Here is a 12891-nt window from a genome sequence, read left to right on the forward strand (position 1 = left end):
GATTAATATAAAAAGAAATACCGAAAGGGGCGCCAGTCTTTGGGGCCAATATCTCTAGGCACGGAACTCCGCCAGGCCAGTGCAAATCTATTGTGATCTGTGAATTGTTTTGAAGTGGTTATTTGGTGCTGTTGCGGTTGATTCTTGACTTGGAGTGTCCAAGTCTGTTACAGTGGTATCAGAGCATGGCCGATTTCTCTTCTACGGGAAATCCGATCCCCGAATTTTTTTTTTCCGCGGCACTTATGGCTTCACGCAAGGATCAGTCGACTCCCTCTGCATCTGGAGATGTGGGCAGGGATCACAACTAAGATTCCGGCAGAGAGTATGGCCCGCCTCGGCCTACTCAGGCGGAGCGGCGAGAGATGGAGCGTCGCCAGTTGATCGGCGATGCAACGATGATGATGCTCAATTTTGCCAAGGATCCGAAGATAGCAAAATATATGAACCAGACCTCTCTGGAAGAGGTACAAACAAAGTGGCAGAGAACCACGACACCACTCCCGAAACCCGCTCTCAAGAAACCTTCTGCCTCCAAGAAATATACGGAGAAGGAACTGGAGAACGTGGTTGATGCACAGATTGCTTAGCTTTTCGACGTGCAAAAGAAAGACAAAAAACACGGCAAAAAGCAAAAGAAAGGCACTGACTTCCTGGGATATTTGGGTCGTCGGTCGACTTTTGACAAGGCAAAGAAACAGAAGAAGTGTATTCGATTTGAAGGAGTACCCAGTTCTTCTTCTTCTTCTTCTGACAGTTCTTCTAGCTCCTCGGATTCGAGCGAAGAAGACAGAAAAGGTAAAAAGCGAAGCAAGAAGCAACGCTTCGGAAAGGCCAAGAGAAAGACATAGAAGGCTAAATCTCGCCCAGAGACTGACAGTTCTACTGAGGACTCGTCTACAGACAGCTTAGATTCCGATGACGGAAACTTTTATGGGAACAAGAAGAATTTTTACAAAGCTAACCAGTATGACTTTCTCAAAGATAAAAGCAAGAAAGTCCGAAAGTTTAAGGAAGGTGGCCACTCGATCAAGTTTGATACTTTCTCAGGATACTCAGATGCTTCGAAGGCTTTGTCTTTTATACAACAGTTTGACATCGCTTTCGCGGGAGGACGCTATTCACAGCACTCTAAGATTCGGAGAGCTACCTCTTACTTTAAGGGGAATGCTCGTACTTGGTGGTCCACTCTTCTTTTAAACAAGACTGTGCCAGTTCAATGGCTGAAATTTAAGAAGCTTTTTATTTCTTCTTGGTTGACTCAAGAATATGAACGAGATGTACGAGCTGCTTGGAACCATCTTCGGATGACCGAGAAAGATACAATCAATGCTTATTGTGAAAGATTCTGGAGCTCTTTTCTACTCGCCTCTTCATTCAAGAAGATCTCGTTCAGAGAACAGATTGAGCGGTTTACCTTGGGTCTACCTACAGAGATCCGAGATCACTGCTTGGAACAGAAGTCAGCTTCTATTCAGGAGTTGATGAGTCATGCGAAGCGGGGCTTTGCCATTCACTCTGGCAATCTGACCTACCCCACAGATGAGGCCATGACACAACGAGCCGAACAGACTTCTGGGATTGAAAGTAGAAAGAAAAAGAGCAACCCAGAGAAAAAGGATGCACAACCCAAGCTTACTCCTGAGGAGAGAGCTCGCTTCATTAGAGAGGGGAAGTGCTTTGGATGCGGGGAACATGGACATATCTCTGCGAAGTGCCCTAAAAAGGCACAAAAAGAACAGAACGATAAGAACGACGACAGGCCTGAGGGTTCGAGAGCAGCTGAGGAAGGTGGCAGAAAAGGCAGATAGAAAAGCAGAACTGGTACCACATGGTGTGGGACTTGCACCGAATCAAATGAATGAAAGTACAAACTTTGCCGCTTTTTGGGGCAAAGTGAAGGATCAGGAAGCTCTTTTGAAGGAGCCAAGGCCAACTTCTTTTCACTTGGAATTGGCGGCTCGATTTGGAATTACGCCCGACAGACTGACGCCACAGGTGGAGGTAGTTCGACTGGCACTCGGATGGGATGTTGCCATTACACCGAGCATTGGCAAACTTCGTTTGCAATGACAGGGGTGTTCAGGGCACGCGAGTGACGTTCTACTCGGAATCCCTTGGCACCACCAGAACTACGCCGTATTTGACTACCGGGCCGAGAAAGCGACTTTGACAAATGAAGGGCTCAGAGATTGTACTTGATGAACTTCAGTTTCTTTACTCATTCTTTTGGGAGAGAACTGAACGATGGATAAAGGTTGAATATGTTTTGACCTGATCAAAAGAACGCCAAGATTTTTCTCCACACTCATGCCGATTGCTTTTCAGAGGGCCTGAAGATCAAACCATTGATCTGATACCTGGAAGCACGCCACCGAATCAGCCACCTTCCCATGTGAGCCGAGTACAGAATGAAAAGATTATGAACCCAGTGAAAGACCTCTTGGAAAAGGGTCTTGTCCAGCCTAGTACTTCACCGTATTGCTCTTGAGTGTTGTTGGTTTTGAAGAAAGACGGATCTTGGAGAATGTGCATCGATTATAGCACTCTCAACGAAATCACCATCAAGAACAGATTTCCGATTCCTAGGATCGATGATATACTCGACAGGTTACAGGGATCCTCGTGCTTTAGCAGGATTGACTTGAAGAGTGGATATCATCAGATCAGGATAGCGCCAAGAGATGTCTACAAGACAGCTTTTCGGACGACTTTTGGGTTATTTGAGTTTTTGGTGATGCCTTTTGGCTTAACCAATGCTCCTGCGACATTTAACCGGATGATGGACAGGATTTTTCGAGAGTATAGGCTATTTGTTGGCACTTTCTTTGACGACATCATTGTTTTCTCCAAGAATGAGGCAGAACACAAAGATCATCTGCTTCAAGTCTTTCAGGCATTACGAGATCACACGTTAGTGATTAATGCAAAGAAAAGTGAATTTTTCCTACCAGAGATACACTTTTTGGGACACATTGCAGGAGTGCAAATGGACCCGGCCAAGATAGAGACTATCCGTGATTGGCCCGATTTGAGGAATGTCCATGAAGTTAGAAGCTTCTTGGGACTGTGTTCGTACTACAGGCGGTTCATATGAAAGTTTGCAGAGGTTGCTTCCCCTTTGCATATCTTGACAGTGAAAGGAGTACCTTTCTCGTGGGGATCCACAGAGTTGACTGCCTTTCAAATATTGAAAGAGAAATTGACTACGGGACCAGTTTTGACTTTGCCGGACTTGCAGAAGTCATTTGAAGTATATTGTGATGCTTGTGGTCGTAGTCTGGGTGCGGTCTTGATGCAAGAAGGCCATGTCATAGCTTATGAGAGCCGATTGTTCTCTAGGCCGGAGATGACAGCACAGCTATATGAGAGAGAGATTTTGGCGGTTATCCATGCTCTTACTCAGTGGTGGCATTACCTACTCGAAGCGGATTTTGCTGTCTTTACAGACCATAAGAGTTTACGCTACTTCTTGTCACAGAAACAGCTTTCGGAAAAGCAAATGCGGTGGGCGAACATCTTGTCACAGTTTCACTTCTAGATTGTCCACGTACAGGGACAGAAGAATGTGGTGGCAGATGCTTCGTCTCGGAAGCCGTTGGTTCTGGCTATTTCCGCGATACATCATAGGAGCTTCGAGGATATGGTCGATCAGTATGCCACAAACACAGATTTTGCAGATATTTTCACACGGATACGGGATGGGGAGACAATAGCTAGAAACTCCCTTCGGGAAGGGTACTTGATGAAAAAAGACTATGTTGTGGCGTTACACAACCGTTGAGGGAAAAGGTTATGACTGAATGCCACTGTCCACCTTTTACGAGTCACCGCAGCATTGCTACCACCATGAAGGGGGTAGAGAGATACTTCTTTGGGCCGAGACTCAAAAAGGATGTGGAAGAGTTTGTGTGCAGTTGCTTAGTATGCCAGAAGGTCAATTTTGACAGACATAAGGCAGAGGGATTGTTAAAGCCTTTACCCAGACCCACCCGCCCCTGGAAAAGTATTGAAATGGATTTCATTTTTGATCTCCCGAGAACATAGAATGATCACAATGATTTTTCGATTACATGGCACGTCTGAGACGATTGTCTCCGACAGACACCCCAGATTTATGAGTTTCTTTTGGAAGGCAATTTGGGAGAACATTGGCACACAGTTGCAGTTCTCGTTATCGTTTCACTTGCAGACTGACGGGCAATTTGAGATTGCCAATTCAGTGATTTTAGATTATTGAAGTCTTGTATCTCGGATCAGAAGACTCATTGGAAAAAGAACTTACCTTTGGTGGAATTTGCCTACAATAACACGATACACTCTTCGACGGGGAAGACGCCATGTGAGATTGTTGAAAGTGCTGCGAAGGTTCCATCCTTCCTGAGCACGAAAGATTAGATATTTGAAGCGGATGAATATTCGCGAGATTTGGATACGGCTTTTGCCAAGGTTCGCGAGACTTTGCAGGAGTCTCAAGAACGACAGAAAAAGGCAGCGGATCGCCATCGTCGCAACATGAAATTGAAGGAGGATGATTGGGTGCTCTTACGTTTTGAGAAGGCACGCCTACGAAAGAAAAGGGGAAAGGAGAGGCTTTTTCCCAAAGCTTAGTATGCAATACTACGGACCTTTCCAGATCACTGACAAGATAAATGATGTCTCCTTCCGATTGAAACTGCTAAACACTTCGAGGATTCACAATGCATTGCATGTGAGTCTCTTGAAACCTGTTAAGGGTGATGTGCCTGATGATGGGGAGCCTGATGAGCAACCCGAAGTGGAAGAAAACGAGGAGATCCTTGTTCCTGAACTGATTTTGGCACATAATGATACGAAGAAAGGTAAAGTCAGAAGGCGGTTCTTGGTTAAGTTCAAGAACTTTCCTACATTTGATGCGAAGTGGATGGAGGAGGAGGACCTAGCAGATACTCCTCGGATTGTGAAACTTTACCTCCATGTTTTGGTTTAGCATAGTCTACTCCAAACGGAACCCAAAAAGCTTGGCCGAAGATCTGGTGCAGTGGGATGCACAAGAGGGGAGTTGCTCCGCTCCTTTGTCAACAGATGCCTTGATTTTGATACTAAAGTCACTGATGTCTCTTTGAGCTTCAAGGATACTGAGAGCTGACAGTATTCTGTTGGATGACTTTATGAAATGGAATTCCTGATAATGATACTGATTTGTTTCTTCACTTCTTTTGAGTGCAGGAACTGATAGACGAAATGAGTGCAACATTTTGGTCTACTTGATCTCGAATAGACATGGTTGCAATAGGGGTTAGTCAATCGGACATCGATGAGGTCCCGATTGGACCTAGATGTGATTGCTAGCTACATTGCCGATAAATCATGGTCTAAGATCCGAATAAATGTTGAATGTCATGTGATGTCTTGTGATGTCTGCTGATGTCCTGCGATGTCGTTTGATGTGACTGTCGATTTTGTACATGTACTAGATGTGTGTTCCTAGTACGTAGGTACTAACAATCAGTGTCTGCTAAGACGGTTTATGGCTTTTGTCGGTTTTGCAGGTGTAATCGCGGTCGATTACAATGCTTTCAAGAGGGGGGTATGTCACAAAGTGATGACGTGGCTATGGACAGCAGAAACCCTAATTTCTGCCAGAAACCCTAAAATTCTTGCAAACCCTAATTTTTGCCAAAAGCCCTAATTTCCAGAAATCGCGAAGGCTTTTAATTTTTATTTTTATTTATTTATTAATAAATGATGAGCAACGCAAATCTTGCTTTTTCTCTACAATATGAGAAAGAGAGAGAGAATGCTTTTGCTTTCAAGTTTTGACTCTCTGTGAGAGAGAGAGAGCAATTGCTTTTGATTTGAAGCTTTTGGGGCTCTGCTTTTGGGCATCCCTTGTAACCTTTAAATTAGTGGTGAGGGCCTTACTTCTCAGAGCATCTAGACGCAGAGTCTTAGAGTGAAACCCTAGCCACTCTCTTGTACTTTGAACTGATTAATATAAAAAGAAATACCGAAAGGGCCGCCAGTCTTTGGGGCCAATATCTCTAGGCACGGAACTCCGCCGGGCCAGTGCAAATCTATTGTGATCTGTGAATTGTTTTGAAGTGGTTATTTGGTGCTGTCGCGGTTGATTCTTGACTCGGAGTGTCCAAGTTTGTTACAGAGAGGGGTTGCGGTGTGGAGCTTGAAGCCTTGAAGCTTGAAGCTTTGAAGCTTGAAGCTTGAAGCCTTGAAGCTTTGAGACTTAAAGCCTTGAGGCCCAAGAGAGAGGGAGAGAGACGAGAATGAATGAAGGCTGAGCAATGAGCCTTGCCCAAGGGATGCGGAGAGAGTCGAAACTCGAGAGAGGCTTGATGGAGAGGGCCGAGGCTAGAGGCTAGAGCATGTGAGGCTTGAGCATGAGAACTTCAAAAGTTGAATGAAGCCACCGACGGTTGACCTTGGCCCTTGAATCTTTGAGGGAGGGATGAGGTTTATAGGAGGCAAAGTTGCCCTTATATAGGATAGGCTATAGCCCCCTCACCCCCTCTCCCAAGCGTCCAAAAACGTTGCCTCAAAACGGATGTTTAAAAAAAAAAAACGGTCAGATGTTTTGAATTTTAAAAACTGCCGTTCCGGATTTCCCGCGTTCCGGTCCCCCGTTACGGTAGACATTCCGGTTATGTCCCCGGGCGGAATGCCGTTCCGTTGCCATATCCGTTCCTGCGGTTTGCTTGTGCGAGAACGCGTTCCGAGAATGGCGGTGCCCGTTTCGGTCGTTCCCAGTCACTCTGGGCATCATGCCTTGCATAACCCCAAACACTGTTCCTGGCATATATTGCTGATTTCCAGGCGCATAACCAGCCATGCTCTAAAACACAGATCCAACCCTGAAATAACCAGGATGTACCGTGGGTGGTGGAAAAACCTGTCGCATAGCCCGGAAAGTGGCTCCTTGTTCATTTAATGGAACATTTGGACTTTTAAAGGTGGTTCGCTGAATAGGTGTCCTAACCACCCGTTTGTGGATAGGTCACAGAAGGAAGTTGTCTGAAGCCCCAACTGACTTCGTAACATGAGAGTGCTCCTTGCCCTGCTGGGAAGCACAAGGGACCTGGGCTTGAGCCTCAACAGGCTCTACTGCATGAGACAATTGCTTTTGTCTGTTGGTGACACTGGTGGCGCTTGCATAAATTCCATAAACCTAGGACTATGCACCAATCGAGAAATCACATTCACAGCGGCAACCAACCGTGTCCTGAACGCAAGTTGCCTAGTCAATGAGTCATATACCCTTGACCTTGTGGAGCATTCAAATCAAACAAAAGGTATAGACAGCGGTGGCAGTGAACTCTCGCCACACTCAAACTCTGGAGGAGGAATAGCTTGTCTGTCCTTTGAAGAGGAATCCTCTTCCCTGGCATCGTTTGTCCTGTCAGCCATAGTGTAATTCCGAGTTCCTATGCTCTGTGTCTTCGCCGCAAACCAACCAAGGCTCACTCTTTAAGGAAAAAGTGATTCTATCCTGACAATGGAACCATGGAACCGGCCCGTAGGGCGTTAGACTTTGGCTTTCACCTGAATCTTTACTTAATAAACTTTACTTGAACTTTACGACACAGAGACACTTCGCAAATAAAAGTGTGATTGGAATTAACACCACTAAAACCACGGCTTGGCAGCGAGAGTACTACAAACAGACACTGACACCCTATAGGCCCCAAAGATTGGCGCCCCTTTAGGTACTTCTTTATTCTTATAAAACTTGGGAGAAAACTTGTAAGTTTCTACGGGCTGTCCCGCTTTTACGGGGCTGAAAATGGCCTACTCTAGTCCGATTTCGGCAGCATAACCGCAGTAGGAGGCTTCACAAACAAAATCCCCATGCAAAAGGTGACTTCCCCGGCCCATAGGAGCACTTTCCCAAACTTGGCGAGAATCTGCAGCACACTGAATTCTCTGTTTTTTTGCCCCGAAGTGCACCAGATCACCCGTAGAGTGACCCCCTCGCTTCTTGGAAGCTCTTGGGGGTTTTAGGGATCAATCAGGGTCAAAACCCTAAACCTGCAAAAATACATAGCAGGCTGTATTTTACTGTTTTGGGCTCCGTTTCGTGTGCCGATCGCGTCCATAGCAAGCCCTCGTACTCTCGCATGTGTAGGGCTACTTGCCCTTTGAATCGGACGAGATTTCTTGCATAATCTCTCTGAATTCATTTGTACCTGCGGGGGATTAGCAATTAGCTAATCCAGTACCTGGACAAGAGGCTTGCCTCGGCATACGCGCATGAACCCACACAACTGTACATACAGTTGGAAAGCCCTTGAGTTGGGCAATATGATTCTGTATTCAAAGGGTGAGAGAGGTGCGCGAGAGCAGAATCATTGTGCTACATAAGACAAGGGAGAAGGCAAGTGTAACAATGTCAGACTTTGTAAATAGTTAATTTATTTACGAGAAAATAGTTATCTAATTAGTTGTGTGCACATCAGAATAGAACTAGTTGTTCTAGGGCCTCAGATGCGCCGAAACTTGGGCCAGAGCACCTTAGGGAGACCCTAGCAGAAAGTACCCTAAAGCCCTAGTGATTGGGAAATCGGGTCTTCAATAAGGGGTGAGCTATATCCAAAGGAGCATTTGTGAGGATGAATCTGAGCACCATCACTATCCATAGACCCAACGCATGTACCAAAGCATGGTATAGGCCGGAACAAAGTTTCATTCATAACTCATTCTTCTTATACCATACGATAAATACATGTATTGGTATTAGTACTTAACGTACCGGTTGCTATACACACATGCGTGTATGCATGCATTTATATTAGGTTGTAGACATATGTATGTATATGTGCATATGTGTGCATGTATGTTGGTGTGTATGCATGCATATTTAAATGTGTGCAACCATGCCTAAGTAAACATGTACATCTATTGTAATTAGTACTTAACGTATTTTTTGGATTGGTAGTGTTTACCATGTTTTTTTATCATTTTTTCTGTACCATAAAATATCATACCTATCCACCTTGGGCCGGAAACAAATTGCGTACTATGAGCCTAGCAAATAATCCCCAAGCCTCCCTCCTCCCTAGGCAAGTCAATTGTCCCCCAATGAACTCGTGGCCGCTTGTAAGTAGTCCCATCTAAACCACTCCACAGAAAGTTGCACACTAGGTGGCCTGCACATACACACCCTTCCGCACACGTGTACTCATGTGGGACTGAGCTGCCTCTTGCAGTGCACCTCTTTATGGGGAGGGTTTTGTCACCAGTCACCAGGGAGGAGGACTCCATCCCTCGGGGGATGCAGGTTCAGATTTCTCCTCTCTCGGCACTGCCCGGAGGCTTGGTTGGCTTTGACTTGAGCTACAGAGGGGAGCCTTTGACTACTTCACACGGTACCTTGGTGATAAAGAGGCGGACACTGCACCCTCTTGGATTAGAATACATATTTTCCTTCTGCCAGCCAGAGGAGATCGAGGCTATGGAGTCTGCAATTTGCTTTGCTTTCCCTTTGTGTTGGAGGAATCAGCAGGAGTAGTCGATAGTCAGTGTTATCATTTGCCTCAGGACCTAGGTCTTCCAAGTTTTCCCATCATTTAAGTGGCTTGAGGGCGACAGACATTCTAAAACTCTTATGGCCTCCTTTTTTCCAGCATGCTGTGTGGCTTGGATGGCACATCCTAATGGCTTTCTGTGAGGCCATCCCCATAGGTGTTCAGCATTGGCAACCGTAGGGGATCAATGATGAGATTCTCTTAGATTTTGGGACTCGCCAATGGGCTACTCATCAGTCTTATAGGATTACTACTTTTCAGTGGCTAGTAGCATAGCGAGGGACAGCTGTGGGTGTCTGGAGCATAGGGCGGACATCCTTTGACTGGACGTGGATGCCGCAGAGGCGTCATCTAAGAAAGACTGCCCACATGCACCACAAAATTGGCTTCAGATCCTCTGTGTGATGGTCATCCATTCTCCCAGCTTCGACACGGATGAGAGATGACATTAGGCATTTATTCAGCTATGGCGGCTTGGACCTTTCTTTATGGTGGGCCAAGGTATCCATTGGCACTACAGGCCATTTGTGCGGCTTTTCCTTCCTCCCTTTTTTTCTAGCTGTCGCACATATCTTGTTGATCATGGGAGAGTTTCTCTTTGCTTTTATACAGTATATCCTCTTGAGAGGGGGAGGTGTGGCAAGCTGGGCAGATTAAAAGCTAATAGAAGAATCCTCGTCTTTTTTGGGCTAGAAAAACAAATTGTGGGGAGCCTTCCACTACCTAGCTTGAATGAGACTCGGGGCGATCAGAGAGAAGAGTGTAAACGTTCTCCTTTTCCCTCTGCATGGCCCCGTGAACTTGTTTTTCCTGAACCCATTCAAAGTAACCTATTCAACTAACCAGTTGCATAGAGCTGTAAAGCAGCATCTTGGGTGTGGAAGTTGCACGTGTTTGGTTTTTTCCCAACATTGATAGTGTGATGATAATTGTCAGGGCTACAGTTTCAAGGCAAGGAGAGAGGAGATGCGGAGTCCTCGTGTGGTGCGCACTGCCGTCATCCAAAATAAGATTGTGTTGCCGACGACGGAGCCATTCTTGGATCAAAAGAGGGCAATTATGAATCGGGTGGAATGTATGATTGATGCAGCAGCTAAGGCCTCCGTGAACATCCTCTGCCTTCAGGTTTCTCCTGCACAGCATCGTGGTTTAATTTTAGTGTCTCTTTTTCAATGCATAACTTTACTATGGTCAATTCATTGGATAGGAAGCATGGACAATGCCTTTTGCCTTCTGTACCAGAGAGAAAACCTGGTGTGAATTTGCTGAAAGTGCAGAACAAGGCAAGTCAACGATGTTTCTTCAAGCTCTAGCTAAGAAGCATAATATGGTCATTGTAAGTCCGATCCTGGAGCGAGACAAGAGCCACGGAGATATCTTATGGAATACTGCAGTTGTAATCGGTAACAACGGACACATAATCGGTAAACATCGCAAGGTAACATCTTGGAAATGCTCGAAATGTGGCCATGGATGTGCACTATTTTCATTCTAACACTTATAAAGATGATGTGGACCTTTGGCAGAATCATATTCCAAGAGTTGGAGACTTTAACGAGAGTACTTATTACATGGAAGGAAATACAGGCAACCCTGTTTTTGAAACAGCTTACGGAAAGATTGCAGTAAATATTTGTTATGGCCGTCATCATCCATTGAATTGGCTGGCCTTTGGGCTGAATGGGGCAGAGATTGTTTTCAATCCTTCTGCTACTGTTGGCGACTTGAGTGAACCAATGTGGCCCATTGAGGTCAGCTCTTTCTTTACGTGAAAGTTACCTTAGGTAATTCAATTGTATGCAACTGATTACTTTTAGGCCTTTCAGGCTCGAAATGCTGCCATAGCCAATAGCTACTATGTGGGCGCAATCAACCGTGTTGGCACAGAGGTCTTTCCAAGAGCTTTTACGTCTGGTGATGGAAAAGAAGCACACACTGATTTTGGTCATTTTTATGGCTCAAGCTACTTTGCATCTCCAGATGCATCCTGTACACCTTGTCTCTCAAGGTTTCAAGATGGATTGATGATTGCGGATATGGATCTTAACTTGTGTCAACAGGTGAAAGATAAATGGGGATTTCCTATGACTGCACGATATGAAAAGTATGCACATCTCTTGAAAGCTTACATCAGAGAGGACTTCAAGCCTCAAGTGATTAAGGATCCCCTATTACCGTGATGTAGAATGTGTAGTTTGATTTTTGAAAACAGCTTGTAACATGGCCAATAAGGAAGCAACGGCTAAGTTGCAACCTCTAGTAAGAGTCGCAATAATACACTTCATACTATGTACAGACAATAATCCAATTCTTCCCCTGTGAAGTGGCTATTCCTGTTTAATTCTTAAGTTAAAAGAAGGCATTGAGCTTTCGTGTGATGCTATCTAGTGGTTTAGTTGCTTGGGTTCTCCCTTCTGTTACATTTTGGACAAGTAGCCTGCATCCTTTTTGCCAACGGAAAAAAAAGAATGCGGAGTGTTTAAGGCCCTCTGGATGGAGAGGCTATCCACGTGTAAAGTGGTACTAATAATAACAGTTCTGTTGCTTTTAATAGACTGGCTCAGAACTACAGGTTTTTAAAGCAGCGAGTCAAAGGACTGCAGGATCTCAATTCGTTCGCAGGAAATTGGAAGTTCGTTTGCACGGTTTGCACGAACCTAATGCAATGACCTACACAAGCTCCCTTTCTCTATGTTGTGTCAAAATGAAAGAGCCTGGGGAAGGGATGCTTGAACACTTCGAACAAATATAGAACGTTCGGACACATCTTCAGAACCTAGGACCTTAGTTGTGCAACTACTATGATGGAAGGCATTGACAAAGGAAGGCACGTGCACAATTGGAACTTAAGGCTTCCATGAGATTACTTGGTGCAGTTTTGTGCTGTTTTTCAAGTGCAATGCATTGTTTGGAGAAAATTTTGAATGTTTTTAAAAATTCTGGAGGTACTGGCTAGGTTGCAATCTCTAGTAGCAGATCTCCAATTCTTCCCCATATGAAGTGGCTATTTCATGTTTAATTCTTCACTTAAGAGGGGCATTGAGCTTTCATGTGATGTTGGCTAGTTGTTTAGTTGATTAGGCCCTCTCTTCTGATTGGTTGTTACATTTTGGACAAGTAGCCTTCGCTCCTTTTTGTGAAAAGAATACCTAGTTTCTTAGGTACCCTGGATGGGGAGGTTGGCATTGACAAAGGAAGGCACATACACGATTGGATCTCAAGGCTTCCATGAGACTTCCAACTCCTAGTTTTGTGTTCTTTTCCAAATGCAATGCATTGTTTGCAGCAGAAAATTTTGGAAGTATTTTAGAATGGAGACTCCTACTCTTTATGTAACATTAATACATGGCTTAGGGCGAAAATCAATGGAATA

General features: G+C 44.9%; 1 protein-coding gene across 1 annotated transcript in view; it reads left to right on the forward strand.

The window, feature by feature from the left end:
• Nucleotides 1–11901, forward strand: part of BETA-UP (beta-ureidopropionase) — a 55899-nt gene extending 43998 nt beyond the window's left edge. Inside the window, exons 5-8 of the mRNA XM_086494848.1 lie at nucleotides 10455–10643; nucleotides 10726–10956; nucleotides 11045–11269; nucleotides 11345–11901. Coding sequence (XP_086350974.1) covers nucleotides 10455–10643; nucleotides 10726–10956; nucleotides 11045–11269; nucleotides 11345–11698 — 999 coding nt within the window. The 3' untranslated portion in view covers nucleotides 11699–11901. The remainder of the gene's footprint in view (nucleotides 1–10454; nucleotides 10644–10725; nucleotides 10957–11044; nucleotides 11270–11344) is intronic.
• Nucleotides 11902–12891: the final 990 nt, after the last annotated feature.

Source organism: Adiantum capillus-veneris, chromosome 22, assembly GCF_014529385.1.
Source record: "Adiantum capillus-veneris isolate H3 chromosome 22, ASM1452938v2, whole genome shotgun sequence".
Lineage (NCBI taxonomy): Eukaryota > Viridiplantae > Streptophyta > Polypodiopsida > Polypodiales > Pteridaceae > Adiantum > Adiantum capillus-veneris.